General features: G+C 35.7%; 1 protein-coding gene across 8 annotated transcripts in view; it reads right to left on the bottom strand.

Moving 5' to 3' along the window:
• The window catches only part of ZMYM2 (zinc finger MYM-type containing 2), a 90,665-nt gene that overhangs the window by 52,649 nt on the left and 19,031 nt on the right, over nucleotides 1-18,985 (bottom strand). For 4 of the 8 annotated variants that reach the window (XR_014318910.1, XR_014318911.1, XM_082777012.1 and 1 more), the window contains exons 3-7: nucleotides 18,226-18,347; nucleotides 16,068-16,927; nucleotides 10,030-10,315; nucleotides 6,216-6,381; nucleotides 5,191-5,403 (exon numbers count right to left, since the gene is read on the bottom strand). Coding sequence is in view for 6 of the 8 variants with exons in the window: in XM_082777012.1 (XP_082633138.1) it covers nucleotides 5,191-5,403; nucleotides 6,216-6,381; nucleotides 10,030-10,315; nucleotides 16,068-16,917 (1,515 nt within the window). In the remaining 2 variants the exon portion in view is untranslated. The remainder of the gene's footprint in view (nucleotides 1-5,190; nucleotides 5,404-6,215; nucleotides 6,382-10,029; nucleotides 10,316-16,067; nucleotides 16,928-18,225; nucleotides 18,348-18,985) is intronic. The other 4 variants (XM_082777016.1, XM_082777013.1, XM_082777015.1 and 1 more) reach the window with 4 other exon arrangements.

Raw genomic sequence — 18,985 nt, 5'->3', positions numbered from 1 at the left:
TATTAAGAGGCTTCAAAGAGAAACCTCACCCCATACAGATCAAGAATGAAAGGAAGTGGACTGTCTTAGTCTGGTACTAAGACATAGTACGTGAAGTAAGACAGCAGTAGTTTACTACATGAGGAAGAAGTTCTGTTATCAAATCACAGTTCAGTTGAACTGGCTGAAACCTCAACACTGTCTCTTTGGAGAGACCAGAAATAAAAATTTAAATTGAAATATTAGAAATACTGACTTTTTTTTTTTTTTTTTTTTTAAAGAGGCTGCTCAGACCTCACAGTTACTGCTTTTATCAGCTGTGTTTATTGAAACACAGACACTTGCAAAGAGTTTAAAAAGCAGTAACTACTGCAGGAAGCAGGAGATTTCATAGCTAATTGTACTACCAAAAAACCAAGAAAATAGGACAGATTCATCTTAATAACAAGAGCACAGGGAAAGAACAGACACTGCATGGGATAAGTTAAAAACCCTGAACACTTCCACTGAAGCATCATGCAATAAGACATTCTAGCACAGCATTCTGTATGAATTTATACTAGTAGATAAGATACTTCTTGTGAGAGTAAATCCAAGCTCTATAAATAGTAACCCTAAATTGCAGAACTCACATGCATGTCATCGTATACAACAAAGGTTCCTAAACCTCTGCACCCAGGCAAAAACGCAATTTCACAAAAGAAATTGCTAAGCAAGGAGTAGAATGTGAAACATCACATTTGAGTCACAGCTGCCTATGTTGGGCTTTTTCTATTGCCTGTCTGTGAGCAAAGAGTTTGTAGGGATGGCATAGCCTTGTTAGTCTTGAAGGACATTCAAGGAGTCTTCATCTAATCAAGGAATACAACCAAATGGCCTTTTTCATAGAATAATTAGAATCACAGAATTATTAAAGTTGGAAGAAACCTCCAAGATCATCTGGTCCAACCATCCCCCTACCACCAACATCACCCACTAAACCATGTCCCCAGGCACGACGTCCAACCTTTCCTTGAACACCCCCAGGGACAGTGATGCCACCACTTTTTTTTTTTTTTTTTTTTTTTTTTTTTTTTTTTAAGTGCAGAAGGAAAATTAACACTAGATGAAAAGACACTGCAGCATCCTCTCCAACCAGGAAAATACCCATTTGGTTTGCATTCACCTGGTATTCAACTTCATTCCAAAACTATTAAGAAATCATTAAGGGGAAGGAGCTCTAGCCGTTTCTTTTTTGACGGCACATGAAGACCATTGCTTTTAAGAAGAACCCGAAGGAATCAAGGTCAAGGACATTCTAGCAATTATTTTGTTGAGGAATCAAAAAAGACAAAAAAGGTGAAGCATAAAAAAAAAAATTCAACTAGTAAAGTGTCAAACACGTTTCATGCCAGAATCAAGAAAACTGTGGACTGATCAGGCCAGTAGGCAAAACAGTTCAAAGACTTATCTATAGAAGAAGACACAACCAGACTCAGCCTTATCTTAGTTGAAGAGCTGAAAATTAAAACTTATGGCTGGTAGCACAAGTCAAGTCACATTCACTTGATCCTTCAAACAAGGTTGTCAGGAATGTACCCAGCTCATTGTACCCAACCAGGGTACAATAAACATCGTAACTGCCTTGAAAAGGAAATCGGCTAGTTTTGTGGATATGGAAAATATCCAATATTAAGTGGAGCAAAAACTTTGAAATGATGGTTGTAGCTGCTTTGGATAATATCTTCATGGCAGGCATACATGGGGTTTCTTTCAATTTGTTGCATATATACTGTTTTTTTATGTGTAAATTCTCATTTTAATTATGAGATGCCTACACAAAGAAATCAAAATATTCTAGGATTTTCAAAATTACATAGGCAATATGGTATGTGACAAAGACATGACTACCTAATTCACCTCTAGAGTTGTGTTTTCTTTACTTCTTTTATTCAGCATCATTCTTCAAGTCCTTCTTGCCCCCTTAGATGTGAAGATTTCGAACTGCAGTGCAATAGGTAAAGAATTTACAATCTAGAAGTAGTAGTCACCTTCAGGTTTAAAAATACCTACTTCTTGTATGAATTTTCTTCTGATATCTTTTTATCTGAACTGTCACAATGACTTTGGTTTTGGAGGAAGGTTTTAATGTTATTTTCTCATTTTTTAAGAGCTTCATTTGCACTTAGCTGTCTTGATGAATGGCTGTTGTACTATCAGGATAACTAATTTTTTTCTTCAGAGGCTACGCCTATGTAGATTTTTTTCTTAAATTCTAACAATTTATTAGTCTATTTATCTTTCATAAGTTTCTTTTACTATGACAAATTTAAGCTCTGTAATTGTATCAGTTGTAGATAAGAACGAACAACCATTAGGAAAGCAGAACACAGGACATAATATTCAGGATCATTTGTCTCAGTTTTAAAGCAGGTTCTGAAAATAGTCCATAGAAAGCTATGTGCATCCATCACTTTCAAGTGTGACTTAGGCACTTCAGAAGAAGACCTACTCCCCATGCACACCCATATCCCATAACACTTGCTTATTTCCCTGCCTCCCACCAATGCAGTCTAGAGCAGAGGAAAGAAACCCTTCATCAACAGTGGATTATTTGCGCTCGGTGGCCATTCCAAGAGCCACAGTAATTTTTATTGTGCACAATTTTCATTTCTCATTCCAGGAAGAAAAAATGTCCATGATAAGTTAATGAAAATTAATTGTTCAAATCAGTGTAATATTTATTTAAAAAATACGGATGAAGTATATAGATAGGTACAAGTAATAAAAATCAGTTTTCATTTATTACTTACTACTACAAATGTATAGTGATAAGCTTATGACATTTACAAAATAAACTGCTTAATACAAAGCTCGTACCAGTAAGACCTATTTATTTTACAATTTTTTGTAAGAAAACATTTGCTAAAACTGTTATGTCACACATGGTAATCAGTTGCACAACACAATGTTGTAATCAAATGACACATCAACTTTTCCTGTATTATTGGCTCCCGTGTGTTTATTTCAGCATGTAAAGTCTCCCGTATTGTCTCCTTCACTAGTTCTCCTTTAACAGCCAGATCTGAATCAAAGATTTCCAAGAAAACATTGTTACTACTGAATAAAGCAACCTGTGATTTACCAATTGTTGCCCAATGATTTACCAGTGACATTTTCCAAAGTCTAAACTTATTTTCAAAAATAGAATTCCTTGATTATGTTCAGTTCAAAAACCTTAATGAAAATGCAAGTTCAAATCTGAATAAATCTTGCTAGACAACTAGTTACTCTGAAATAATTGTACCCTGAGCAACTTTGACACCTACAACAACATACACTAAAAAAGCTCCTAATTTTATAGTTCTCTTAATATCAAAAATACTCCCAAAACCCACAGAACTCCAGGAACATTTGAAATCTGCCAGCTATGAATTACATTTAATCACCAGTCCAAACTAGATGCCCATGAGCACTAGAGTTAAGCTTCTCACAGCCTATTACAGTTCCCCAGTACCAAATATTTCCAAAAAACTTGTTTGAATAAAAACTGCAAACTGCTATCAGAACTGAATACACCAAAACAATGCATGTTTCTCAATTTGAAAGGTTCTCTTAAGGATCCGCACAATAATGTACAACATCCACTTACTATTTATGAAGATTTCCTGGTACTGCAAACTGCTCCTCTCCCCCAAATCAAACTAGCATATACAACTTGCTACCCATACCTTTCTCAAGTACATATCTAAACACAAAATACAGAAATATCTAAACAAATAGAGTACAGTCTGTAATGAGAGTTAAGTACAGATTTATCATTCAACCTCTCAAAATTCCATGTTCATTTCTTAATTCCATATGCAGTGCATGTTATACTGGTTGTGTGGGAATGTCTCAAGTTCAAAGTTAATCTCATGCCTTTTTGTTTCTTCGAGAGACAGTATTCAACGTTTCTTCAAGTCTTGCCATGGCTTCTGGGCATGCCTATGTTTTTAGTATCTTGGAAACCTATCCTGTCCCTTTTGGTTTCGCTGTGACAAAAGAACAACGCTTAAGTTATGTTTTCAGTTACGCTATTTACATATGCACGTTTCCAGAATTGCTCTTTGCACATTGCATATACACAAGAACAGCCAACCCCAAAAGTAGCAAAACTGAATGTCCAAAGAGAAAAAACAAACAAAAATAATGTTAACGTTAAGAAACTTATATAAACATTCAGTGCTGGGCTCCCTTTTTCTCTTAAGTCATTGGTTTCTCAAAAATGGAAAGAGATGAAGGAAGAACCCAAAGCAATATTCAGCACTGGGGCCACAAAAAAAAAAAAAAAAAAAAAAAAAGCAAGGAAATTCCTTGCTAGTAAAATAGTGATTTTGCATTTCATAACACTATCCCTGAAAACTCAAAGCAATGTGGACCAAACAATAAAACTAACAAAATCCCCAAATTGCTCATTTCCCAAAACATTTAACATTTCACAACTATGAAATTGTTATCATAGCATAAATACTGTGATTAATGTTTAAACCTTCCAACCAGCATTAGGAATGAATAGTACTATGTAAAGTGCATCACTACCCGCCATCAGATTCTTGATTTGGAACCATTTTGAACCACAAGTATTAATATCTTAACAATTTTAAGAATAAATAAAACCCAAACCAAGTAAAGAACACAAAAACACAAAATTTAAGACATGAAAGAATGAAAGTAACTATCATTTTCAAAATCATATGCTGTACAGTGAAAAGACATAGTACAGGTACATAGGCAACGTGTAAGCATATTCTCACAGCAATGTCCAACCTACACATCCTGTGTATGTTTGGATGTTTTAATTGTGTAAAAGTGAGCTTCTAAATCCAAAAAAGTTATCACTTATGAACCAGTAAACTTGTGTGTCAGTCTTGATTTTACCATACTCCTAAATGATGTACCCATTACAAATGATGCACCCATTAGAAAAAAAGAAATTATTAACAGAAATGTTAATTGCAATGATATTTGGTTCATAACCAATAAGTATTGTTATTACAGTAACAACAACAAAAAAAAAACAATCGTAAAAGGCCCATTTGGGTTAGTTTGCCCACACTTGCATTAACGCCATATTTTTAGAAGTCTTTGTTACTTAAGACTTCTAATAAAGAATAAAACCACATTATGAGTAAGAGGATAAATTTAAAGAGTATTAATGCTTATTTAATTTATAGATTAAGAAATAATTACCTGCTTGTATTCACCAACGCAGTTCTGACAGCAGAATCTCTTCTGCTGACCATCAATAGTAAGAATATTGTTTCCAGCTCCTTTACTGGGTAAATACTCCCCACAATGCTCACAGCAATTCATTATTAAACCATTTGCCATCCTGTATCTATTGAAGCAGTGGTCACTGCACAGCTTATGAGTCATATTTTTAAAGCTAACTTCATGACGAATCTGAAAAATAAGAATAAAAGCATTCCATCACCACAAAAATACCAACTTGCCTAAGACTACTAGAGAAGTCAAAAATCTTGCATTCAAACACAAAACTATATAAAAAACACCATCCATTTTACTAGCTGAGTAATTCAAGGACAAATCATGTAGTATAGAAATTTCTTCTGTTCCCAAAGTTATAAGCAAAATCTTGGACCCATTTGTTCTTGCAGCCTAGAAGCCAAGAACACAGGGAAGGATGTAATAATTGGGTACTAGAACAGAAGGTCAATTTATGCAACTGTACAAAATAAACATGCAAAGACTGTCCAGACACACACATACTAAAAAATGTGTACATTAGCCTGAACTATAGTGTCCCCAGTAATGGCATCAAGAGGAAATACATTAATGAGAATTTAGAATGAAGTATATGGTATGCATCTCAAAATGTTGGTGTAATATTTCAAAACATACAGTAAAAACTAATTCTGTAAATTGTGACTTTTTAATGGTAATTTTTCTGCTCAGGAGATCCATGTTATAATTACAAGAAGCAATGCTCAACAAAATTCTTGACAGTAGCTACAAAAATATCAGCAAAGGCACTTTCTTAGAAGTCTAATAAAGTCAACAAGAGTAATTTTTCTCTCTTAAATCATTTCTTTCTTTATTTGCTCTTCATGTATATTAAGCCTATCTCAGTGTACATAAAATGCTGCATCATTTTAAATTTCCTTTTTTTTTCAGTTCTCTTAGAATATTTATAAACCAAGATTATTCTATTTTCATTAAGGAGAACAAGATGGAAAAAACAAAATCAACCAGACCTCAGTTAGTTTACCACAGATAGTGCATCTTGATTTATTCAAAGCTCCTTTTGAGGGATTCTGTTTATCTTCATAGAATGATAGACACGATGTACTGCAAAACTCCTGGAAAGACTCACTTGAATCAACTTGAGCAACAATGGTACCTTTCATTGTTGTTATATCTCTGAAATAGAAAAAAACATCTAGAGTGTATGTGTATAATTATATATTTAAACAAGAACACTTTACAGCTTGTAACATGCATTCTTCCTTTAAATGCTTGTATTTCATATTTCAAAACAGCTTTGTGGGTGTAGAATTGTTAGTCACATGTCAAACACTAAGTTTAATAAATTTTTCTATGACTAATGTCAGCACTCCAAATACAATGTTTCCTGTATAAAAACATATTCCCCTCCACCCCCCACCTGGTGTTATTTTTTTTTTTATTTTTTTTTTATTACATCATTCTAGAACTAGGTAACTAATGCATCATTGAGCTTGCCACAACTGGTAGTTAATCTTAAACCAAAAATGAATATGGTGAATTTAAACTAGCTCTTTGGCAACTTCACACAAAAGCTGTTCTTAAATTTCATACAAGAAGTTCAGAGCTACATATAATAGAGAAGGTTGTTTTCTCGTATTTATAAATGTAATCAAAATTATTAGAACTACACCACTATAAAACCTAGTTTTATCACTATTTCAAATGTTAACACCATTAATGTCCCAAAGCACCTTAACAGTTAACAGAGCTGCCCACAAAGAATTAGGATATAAGCAACCTAATGCATAAAACCTGACAAGTAACAACCAATAAAATTAATTAGAAGTAGAGCAAATCCTCTTCTTTTTCCACTGAAGTGGAAACTTTAACTTTCCTGATCAAACTTTCTAAACTTCTCTGATCTTCAACTGAGTGCTGCACACAGAGGAAACTGAAGATAGCTACCACCACACTCATCAGTCAGCCCTTGGATTCAGGTCTTCCAAATTTGTAAGACCATCTCACTGGTGGTTTCACTCAATCCCAAACTGTCATAGGCCGTAAATTAAAAGCACTAAGGAGAAGAAATAGAAGTCTCCCTGTCTGCCTATTAAGTAAATAAAGAGTCAACATCCAGGAAGTGCTATTAGACAGAATAAATAAAATACTGATTGGACAACTCTGGCTCTTCACTGATATTATGATCGATCATCAGCTGGAAAAGACATCTCCCAGACACTCATACATAGGAGCTCTGAAACTAGGATGAGTGGGAAAATGCTGTATGGTCCCTAAACAGGAGGAAATTCTTCAGATGGTGGTGAGGCCCTGGCACAGGCTGCCCAGGGAAGTTGTGGATGCCCCATCCCTGGAGGTGCTCAAGGCCAGGCTGGATGGGGCTTTGGGCAGCCTGGTCTGGTGTGAGGTGTCCCTGCCCATGGCAGGGGGTTGGGACTGGGTGACCTTTAAGGTCCCTTCCAAACAAAATCATTTGATGACTCTACAAAAATAAACTTGTACCACCCCTGTATATTATTAACATTTGCAAGCCTGTCTCCCATCAAAGGAAAGTCAGCAGATTTTGGCTTGCCTTTTGGCAAGATAGAAGGGATTTAGGCTTGGGACTGCTATCATTTCTGATCTGCAAAACAAAGGCAGAGCTCCTGCCCTGAGCAGCTTACAGTTTCTGGCTGGATTCCATAAGGACTTACAAACACTTGTAATTTTCAAAGCGTAGGAGTCTAAGGTCAAAAAGAAGTAACAAAGTCAATAAAATTTGAGTTTTATAAACACTAAGGAGAATGCCAGGCATTTCTTACACTTTTCTTCTTACTAACATTCCTATGCTATTTATCTAGTTTCAAAAGGGTTTATTTCTATAGAGTGTTATTTTAAAAAAGATTTACAATAAAAAATGTAGAAGCTTTATTTCCGATGACGGTGTGTATCTATATATCTATTTTTTCTTCAAGTTATCTTAAGCTTCACATTTTCCACTTACTCTACACATTTGAAGATAAAATTGAGCATTACCTCTGAAAGTCACCTGTGACATACCAACTACTATCATTGCTCCAGTCTACATTCCACATCTCCTACATTTTGCTAGAGTTGCCATATTCTTTCACTAAACTGCAATCTGATAATACCATTTCTGCATTAGTAGGAAAGGAATGCAAACGCAAATTCAGAACAGAGTACCTGGTTTGCTACAATGGGGTAGCAAAAACTCAGCAATAAAGCAAAAAAGCTGGGTAAGATTGGCCTTCATAATAAAGCCATACTAGTGAGGAACCATTTAGTTCATGTTCCATCTTCCATCTATGAGCAGCTGAATGCTAATGGAAGAGTGAAGATCAACATCACCTCAAAAACAGTCTGAAGATGACTTCACAGATGTTCTCTAGAAATCAAACACTATACAAACTATTTTATAAGCAATGAAGCTACAAATACTTTCTCATCATTTTCATTTGTATGTATCCACTTAAAACTCACTGGCAAGCACATCCAAAGACACAGTTATAAGAAAAGCGTTGATTTATCCATAAGCTTTCAAGATTTCAGTCAGAAAAAAAAATATTAATCTTCATCTTCACATATGATACAGCTAGTGGAGCATTTACCATGCCAGATCACTTCTAATAAAAAGAAACAGGCATACAAACTGACAGAAAGAGTACAGAGTGCTCTTAACTAGCACTACAGAGGTAAAGGGTTGAGAGAATTTGAGGTTTTATGTATGTTTAAGAAGAGCTAACATGTTAGATTTGAGATATTTACAGTGTACCAACGTAAGAAAATGCAGGATATAAATACTTTCTATAGTTTAATTTTACCGAGTCTCAAGAGAAAGAAAAAAAAAGAGAGATCTGGATACAAGCCATTCATCCACCTCATTGCATATTAATGTAAAACTTTTACTAGCTTAAATCTGTGATTAAGCAGAAATAATCCTCTCCAAAACATGCATTAATAAAGGCAGTCCTTAGCGCAAGGTATTTTTTTTTTTTGGTTCAGTAAGAATTCATCATCTAATTAGTATCAGTGCAGAGTGTACTAGACTGAGGGACTTTTCTGGAAAAAAAAAAAAAACACTCACACGCAAGAAATCCAAATACCTCAGTTATCAGTATGCCGAAAAAAACAAGATAGCATAGCTAGTTTGTACACCTAACACTACAAGAGTGATATCATGGAAGGTATTTCTTTGGCAATTTTAAGTTTTGGAAATAATGAAAAATTACAAGTGAAACCTACCCAATAATTCAGAGTAAGCCTCTTAAAAGTATGCTTATTTCTCTTCTACTATCTGCTCAAGTTATTTTCAACTTCCAATGCTGCCATAGTTGCACCTATTCTATGGGACAAGCCCAAAGCACCTCTTCCCTCCAGACTACCAACAGTGGAAGAACTCCCATGAGCTCCAGCTGCTTTCAATTCCTACTCCATTTTAGATGTCATGATTTTATATCTTTTGCTATCAAAATGAAAGCTTTTTATGTTAACATAAGGTCCACTTTTTAAATGAAGAATACTGTATCTAAGGAATCTATCTTGGCATGGTATACAACTAGACACCTCGTCTTAAAAAAAGATATGCAATTTTCGGATTTTACCTTTCATAGAAAATCTGCCCTACTCTGAACTTGAGCACTGATAGACTTGTTTTGTTACAGTGTACACAGTGAATTCATTTCCAAACATTAAACTGACACTATATAAAGCACTTGAATAGACAGATTTTATATCATTAATAGAGCAATTCTCATAAATGCATGAGAATCTCAAGTATTACTGGATTTAGCTGCTAATATGAAACAAAATAAAAAAATCCCTTACTTTCTGCACATAACACAAAGTTTCTTTGGAGTGGGTTTGTGTGAGAATGATGAGAGGCAGGTAGTAGAACAAAAAAGGTGAGCTGATCCTTTCCGCTGATACGCAGTCTGTCCCTTTTGTAAAGGCTTTTTGCAGTTTGCACATGTGACTTTAACCTGTTTAGAAGGCTGCTGCTGAGCAGAAGGCTGGAAAATCTGTTTAGGAAGTGATGCTACTGGTGACAAAGAATCCACACCTGGTTGCTTCTGATTCCTAGGGAATGAAGCTGACTGGGATATCCAAGAATCTTCAGGTAAAAAAAAAAAAAAAAAAAAGAAAGGTTAAGTGAACAAACATGTACATTATATATAGAGAGAATAATATCCATAGATTTTTTTCTTATTGGAACTGACAACAGAAGATAAACAGTATTTTAGAATTTGAAGTTTAAAATAAAATGCACTTTCATTGTACCACTCTCCACTGTTGCAGAAAGCTTCAGAACACCCATTAAGTCTCAGGATGGTCCCATTCTACACCTTGAAGCAGGTTTTGAAGACCTCAATTCACTTGCACTGTGTTTGCAAAGTGGTAATTGTATCTCCAGACAAACAAAACTGCAATTACCAACTGCAATTAAAAAGAGAGACCAACAGAGAACATGGAATTTCAAAACCAACGTTTGAGATACAAACTTTTCAAATGTATCTATAAAACCATGAAATGTTAGGAATTTCATTAGTTATTTTGTACTAAAGCAAGCTTTTAGCAACTGATGTGTTTAGCCTCAGGTATAAGTCCTAGATTTGGGGTTCCCCCCCACTTGTCTTTTAGTCTTGTCTCCAGACAAGAGAACTGTGCTGCAAAGCCAAGCAGAGTGGGTCCACATCTGGGATCTGCATCTATGTCACTGGTTATTTCAGGAGTTTGTTTTTAACCTTTTCAATGCAGTGAGTACCACTTAATCTACGAGATGGCAAAGTCGTGACTGTTTCACATCTTCCTCAGAAGAAACCAATGCACCTAAAAAATGAGTCTACATTACATTCACAATTCCATGTCCTTTTGCTCCAGACCTGATTAGCCCTCTACTTGCATTTTTGTACAATAGACTACTACGGAACCATGTCACATTTAGCCAATCTTTTATGGCATAACATTTTGCAGAACAACTTGCATAACAAGAACTTAAGTAAAATTTGCTATTGAAAAAGCAATGCATCTAGAAACATCACATGCGTCTGTTAGATTACATGTTCAATAACCTGGTTTGGACCAGAAAATACAGTTCTAATGAAAAAGAAAACAAACAATACAGCCCTTCAATAAAATCGAATTTCTAGGCTTTTTGTTGGAAATGTAAACTTTCATTTTAAATAATTGCCACCACAATTCAGGAACTTTTAGCTACTGAAGGATGCCAAGAATGATACATTATGTAAGAATGAAAGCAAACCTGAATAAAAACTTCTTTCCACTACAACAAACCATTTCACACATTTCCAAAAGCATGTATCAGCTATCCCAAGTACCATCAAAGCACTTGGGACTTACCTTTCAAGCCTGTTACTCCAAACATTTACAATAATATTTCACAACTGCATACCATTTCACCTCATAGCTACAACTGTATTTGGTAGTAGTTGTGCTACTATTTTTAAGTTTACACTGAATTTACTGTAAATAAATGTAGATAAATAAAAAGTCTGAAGCCTTTAATGTCCTACTGCAGCAACTACTTTAATGTCCTACTTCAGTATGTTCCTGCAATGTTATTAAACTAGTATTGACAATGAAATAACAAAAATTATTTCAAATCCTACAACTTCAGACAACAAAACCTTAACCTACAGACTCTAGTAACTGCCCATAGCTTGTAATTAAGGGACATTATCTCAGTCCGTAATCATTCATTAAACTGTATGAGAAGGTGTCTTCTATTTTTTGAAGTATTTTTTTCACAAAGGGTTTTATTAAAGTTATTTTACTGCATAGCTTTAAAAAAATTGCGACAAACTTTCAAGAACTCGTTACAGCAACAAGCAGACATTCTTGAACAAGTGGAAGATCACTTCCCAGCGTGACTTTGCAGCTGTCAAGGCTGTCCTATTTCTCTGACACGTAATACAAGTTGGAAATCAGCTTGTTGCAATGCTTGAGGGTAAAGAGAAGGGGCTACAACAAAGAGGTGGGGAGAAGAGGGAACGGAAAGAGAACAAAACACATTCCTCTTTAAACCATTAAACATGTTTACTTTTTAAAGCACAAGTCTTTACACTGACTATCTAAGTTATGCTAGCACAGTGCTCAAGGTAAAATTCACCTGAGTGCGCTCTTCAAATTTTTCTATACTGTTACGTGAACTACCTCAGACAGCTGATTATATCCTGACGGCACCTTAATACCTCACAGTATTTTCAGATCCTCCTCATAGAAAGAGGTTTCAGGTGGGAGCACGTAGTTTGTATCTCCTCTATCAGGAACACGTAGCATATGCTGTAAAATTACATGTGCTTGTAGTTCTAGTAAGCACTCAACTTCCACTCACCAAAACATAAGCTTGCTAGGCCCATTTGGGTTTGAAACTTTTAATCATGATTTCCTAGTACCTCTTTAAGATGATTTTAGTATTTGCTTATTATCTTACCCTTCAAAAGGCCTCCCCTAGTTGACATCTTGTTGCATTCCTCCTTCCACAAGCATGTCACAAGAACAGGTAATCTTATTGCTTTCTCTTTTCTTACTTTCACTTTTTCCATATCACTCCTTCATACGTAACATTTTTGTCTTGTGACTTTTCCTCACGTTTCATTTTAACCACGTTTCCTCCTCCACTTTGCATGCTCTACAAAAGACCTCTAAAATCTTTCATGTCCTTGAACTGAGAAGCGTCACACTTCCCTACCTGATTCCTGATCAGTTTCCATGCCCCACTGCCCTTATGTCTTCATCCTTCAGGTTTCTATCTGCAGCTCTCTCCTCTAATGGTCACGTTTATGAGACCGTACAGTTTCATGTTCAATTTCTTAACTATAATGGCTGTTCAGGGTGTTCCCATTCTTCTTCATTTGTTCCTGCTCTAAATTGCAATAAAATTACTCCTTACCCTCACTCACACCCAATACGTTCATCTGTAGAGCCATCTTGAAAGAAAAAAGGCTCAATGAAATGCCTTTAAATTTCTATTTATTTATTTATTTTAGAAAGCAGAAGAAACTCTATCAGCACAACTTGGGGCAGGGGTGAAGGGGAAAGTGGTTATAAAGCTTTGTAGAGGTATGCAGCTCTTGAAACATACTCAACTACCTCTGCACTGGTTCAGATAAGGATGATTCTAAACTGCAGCCCTCAACTTGCTGTGTTGGTTCTGTTTCTGGAGCAGTTTTGATCCACAAAAACAAAGTTCTGTTTCTCTGAATGGAATCCAAATTTCATCCTAGAAGCATATGAAATATATACTATAGTCTTTACTGGGGACATTAGGATCCGAATTAACGTGTGGGACACAAAGTTCTCTGTTATTTACCTACCTCTTCTCACATAGTGAAGGCACTTAGCTCAGGGAAACAGACTAACACTAATCCAGAAGAAATCTTCCAAACAACCTATAGTGCATTTGTCACCACATACAGTGTTTTTTTGAGGAGCCTCATTAGCAATAAATTTGATCTACTATTTTTCTAATATGTAGATGTCACATGTCCTTGTTCCTTTGCTAATAAGGATCAGGAAAAATAATGCTCTTGGTTTTCATCTTCAAGACTTCAAATCCTCCATACAGGAAGCAAACAAAAATCACAAAATCACAGAATGGCTGAGGTTGGAAGAGACCTCAGGAGCCCATCTCGTGCCACCCCTGCCCAGGCAGGGACACCCAGAGCAGGCTGCCCAGTAACACGTCCAGGCGGCTTTTGGAGCTCCCCAAGGAGGAGACCCCACAGCCTCTCTGGGCAGCCTGTGCCAGGGCTCCGTCACCCGCCCAGCACAGCAGTGCTGCCTGGTGCTCAGAGGGAGCCTCCTGGGTGCCCGGCTGTGCCCATGGCCTCCTGTCCTGGCACTGGGCACCACTGAGCAGAGCCTGGCTCCAGCCTCTCTGCACCCTCCTGTCAGGGATTTGCACACATTGATACTTCTGCTGACAAGCACACACTCAGTCCCTAGAAGAAAAGAAGGCAACTTCTGGGAAAAAAAAATAAAATTGAAATACGTATCTTGAAAATCTTTCCTGTACATGTCTGTAAGTATGTAAAAACTGTAAATGATCCAAACCTACCATTTTCCAGGCTTTTTCTTGAATAAAAGCCATTCCTACTATAGCTGTCTTCCCTCTTCTCTCCTTTTTTTCCATGTTCCTGGTCATTTTTCTCATTTCTCTCGCGCGTTGCATTTTTCTCCTTCCTTTTTACCTGTGCCAGCCCTTCCTTTCCAGTTTCCTTTTGAGCCTACTGCTCTTTATAAATATTCACATACAGAGACCACAGGCATAAGAAATAAAATCCTGCATTTACACACCTTGAAATAAATCACTCCTACCCTTTCTCAGGAAAAGTACATGCTAATTTTCTTAATAAGTACTTTCCCTAAAAAAAAAAAAAAGGGGGGGGGGGGGCAGGACACTATTTTAAGGTAACAAAAACTACAAAAACTTTAAGTTCTCATCCACAACTACTTGACCATCTGCTGTGTCATAATAATCATACCCCATGTCTGAGGAATCAACTATCAATAGTGAGAGTATTAGTTTTCAAAGATGAATTTTTAAATTACTCAGTGAGACATCCAAACTACAAAACTTTCCCAAATTTCATCTTCAAAAGTCAAATCTTGAAGTTAGTTTTAAGATGAATACAACAAAAAGAACACAATGTTACATCTGATTTAAAGGTTTAGTTTCAATACTGGCATTTCCATAGTACAACACAGAAGATATTAACACTTTTGCAAAAGTGTATTTGGTGATTTATCACCAAACTGAAGATCTATATGATTTAAATATTTCTTGAAAAGTAGGTAGGAAGTCCGTATCAGCATATTAATTCACAATTTCTTAACTTGCTAATAAGTGCCTCTTGCATCTGGATTCTAATTGTTTTAAATTTTCCTTTTAAGATGACCCTGACTAGTCTGAAGCCAAATCTTTTGCAGAAGTGGTAATTCTCCCTCCTCACTCCCACTTCTAGCCCAATGGGCCAGTGGAGTATCAGTATACAAACTTGAAAGATTTTAAGTTAAAAGCTTAAATGTGCAAGCTTAAGTTCTATAGAATAGCAATTCAAGAAAACAATTTACAACTGCCCCATGTGTTTTTTGTTTTTTTTTTTTTTATCAAAACCTGTTTACTCACTAAAACAAGAGACAATATACTGTAATTTACAGAGATACAGAACAAAACCAGCCAACTCATAAACATAATTAATAGTGTATAAAACAAACGCATATTACCACAGGTGACAAAATAGCAATTATGATGTGCGTATAACTTATTGGAGAAATATGAAAGACTACAAGTTGTATCCCATTTTGTTAAGCACTGTAAATACTGAGAACTGCTCAGTATGCAATGAATTATGACAGTTAACTACTTTTGACAACATCAGACTTTCAAATTTGTTTTTTTTGCATGTCAAATTATATTCAGATGGCACAACAACAGATCAGTAAAATAAATCTTATTTAAATAATTTTGATGCATTATACTAGTTATAGAACCACACAAAAAGGTGTAGAAGTCCTATAGATACACTTACCTTTTTTGTGTGAATTAAAGGACACTGAAGTCATAAAGAAAACTTTGCTCTTTAAATATTTACATCTCAAGACATCTAAAAGCATCACTACCTGCTAAACTGGGATACTGTACCTACGCAACATATCATGTTATCAAGCATGTTTTATTCTAGAGTCACAGATAAGGTTGTCATAGGGATGAAGAGAACCAAGATCTTTCACAAGAATTAAACTAAAACTAAAGCAGATCAACTGCCAAAAAAAAAAAAAAGAATAAAAGATTCTATTATGTATTTTCAGATTTGAAGGAAATAATCAGAATTGTAACTTACCAGGATTATGATGAGTCACAGATTCTCCATTTTGAAATACATCTCCAGCCACACTCATTCTACCAGGATTGAAAGGTCCTACACCAGTCTTGGTCTGTGAAGTTAAAGATGGGGTGTATGTTTGCATATTAACACCAAAATTACTTGACTGCAGTCCGTTAGAAACATCTCCCAAGTTGGCATTCTGCAGTGATGTTACATGTGTAATCATTAAGTTCATGTCACGCCCTTCAGTATTTTCTAAATGACCATCACTCACAGAGCTCATAGCACGTGTTTCTAATGTGGTAACATTAGCAATCTGAATTTCAGAGTCTGGTTCTGTGGTTATACCACTACCACCTATTCCTGAATTTACCTTACTTCTTGAAAAACTGGAAGCTGAGAAATCCATATCGTTGGTTCTATTTTTACACTCTGGAAGTCTTCGCTCATTAAAACTGGAAGCATTCTTCTCTTGTCCTTGATTTGTTTCAATATCTTCTTCATCATCAATAATAATAGTTTCACTTATGCTCCCCTTTTGTGAATTTAAGTCTTTTGGAGGAGGAAGCATTTTGCAATCTTCCCCTTGAAGTTCATCATTTTTGGATGATGTAAACGCAGTGTTCCTTTGTTCTGTTATCAGTGATGTAGAATTTTGAGGAGGTTGTATAGGTTCAATAAAAACTACATCATCATCATCTTCTATAGGCGAGTTTTGGAATTTACTAGGTCTAGAAACTAAAGAACTAGGTGGACCTCCAAATGTATTTCCTACATTTGCAAGGCCAGCTGCCATGGCGGTATTCCCTAGTAGACCAGGAGTATGTTCAGACAGTTCTAATCCTCCCAGAGAACTTGTGTCCATTCCAGATCTGCTGTTTGAGGAAAAACAAAACAAGACAAAACATACCCAGCTTCAGAGTAAGATATAACTTTCCCGTAACAGTTCAAAAAAAAAAAAAACCAAAAAAAAACCCTACAGCATTAATAGTTTCAGCTTTTACTTTGTTTTCTTCCTATATGGGATCACACAAATGAAAAAAAAAAAAGTTTATCTATGCTCTTCGGAGTATCTTAACTTTCTAATCCTGTACTAGCAAGAGATACTGCCATTCCTAAGATTTCGCACTAATAGCTACATGCTGTTATGTTTAACAGAAAATGCACACACACACCAGAAACTGAATTTTTGTTGGTATTTATTATAAAATCTTCATTTCTCGGTCCCTCTCCTGAGGGACTCCTTCCACCCACACATACACACAGTGATCCCGTAACACTGTTTTTGCTAGACTGCAAAAACAAGATCAAGATCTAGACAAGCAGAAAGAAAATTTAAATTCCTATTAAATTTCATTGCTATTAGAAATGTTACAAAGTTACAACATTAACAGATTTATACAATAAAAGACTGAAGCCAGATCAACACAAAACAAGCGCCTAGCCAATAAAAAGAAAAAAAAAAAAAAAAAAGCAGAAGCAAAATCATTTTGCATATTAACAACTTTGAAAATCAACTGATGTTTCCCCACCACCATACACCCAGAGCTTATTACAGGCCTCAGCGTAAGGGGCAGAAAAGGAAAAGAGATATGGAACTGCTGCACACAATGAGAATAGACACATTACTGAGGGTGCACAGCAACTACTCCTTTCTAGCCACTATCAGAGGTGGCTCATCTGAGGTCCTGACTTACTACCTCAAGTTCCACTGCAGCTTTCAACAGCTTTTATCTCCTTTCTCTCTAGCAGCAAGCAATGTTTCTTCAGGCTCCCTCCCAACAGCTACTTTGCTCATGGGTTTCTGTTTGCATTTAGTGATTGTTCAGTCTGGGGAATCTCCTGTTTATAATTGTCTATTTTACCATGAGTTCAAAACTGATAAAAGGCAGCCTGGATATTTAATTTCTGTACCTGTAACTCCAAGTAAGTGTTAAAAGAATTAAGATCTCTGTAAAAAACATGTGTATACCAAAGTGATCTTGATATATATGAGAAACACAAAAATAACATGACAGAGCATGTCTGAGAGTATATACTAATGCATGATACCACTGAGCTTTTGTGAAAAGCTAGACGTAGCTTTCCATGTTTTTTTTTTTTTTTTTAATAAATCCTTTATAAAAGGAAGGCATATAGAGGAAGTTGAAATATCCCACTCATCAATACTTACCCATCCAGAAATCCACTGCAATCTCTTTACCTTAATAAGTTGCTCCAAGACCTTTTATTTCCTTTCTTGTGAGGAACCTGCACTTCTTGTATCAACTTGCTGCCTTCTGCAAAAGCAGTTTTCTGAAATAGGGTTGAAACAAATATTAGATACCTCAAACAGTTTCTGCATCTCAGACCTCTTGTACTGAGCTCTGATTCATTGATGAACTCTGTTCATTAAGCTGAATTTGCAGTTTAAGTTCAAAACTGACTTTTAGCTCTGTTGTTCCATGCCAACAGAGAATGTTAGTCTAGACAAATATTGCCATGAGCAAAGCAGCAACAGGACTGTTTATTCTACATTTTCTAATCTATGGTGCTACATTTCCAGAATCTTTTGTTCGATGTTTTATAGGTACATGAAAAAAGTATGTCTCTTAAGAAACAGACAGACATAGCTCCAATTACATAATCAAACACTGGAATTAAGAAGTCTATCTGTAAAGGAACATAAAAAGAAATAAATGGTTCAAGTAAACCAAGCTATTGACAAAATAACTGATAAGTTTCTTTGCTTTTTATGGTGTCAACTTTCCCAATGCCTGTAGCAGAATATACAACATTAAAATTCAGACATGGCAAAAGGAAAATTACAGAATGCATACTGCAAATCAATCTTACAGTGCAATACAAACCCTACATTGCTAATCATTTTCAAATTGTATATACGCACTGCAGTAGTACTGAGCACAAGTTCAGGCATCCATAGCTTATATTAA

Source organism: Aythya marila (genome assembly GCF_965140915.1).
Source record: "Aythya marila genome assembly, chromosome: 1".
Taxonomy (NCBI): domain Eukaryota; kingdom Metazoa; phylum Chordata; class Aves; order Anseriformes; family Anatidae; genus Aythya; species Aythya marila.
Note: the sequence above shows the minus strand (reverse complement) of the source record. Positions and strands in the feature narration are given on the sequence as shown.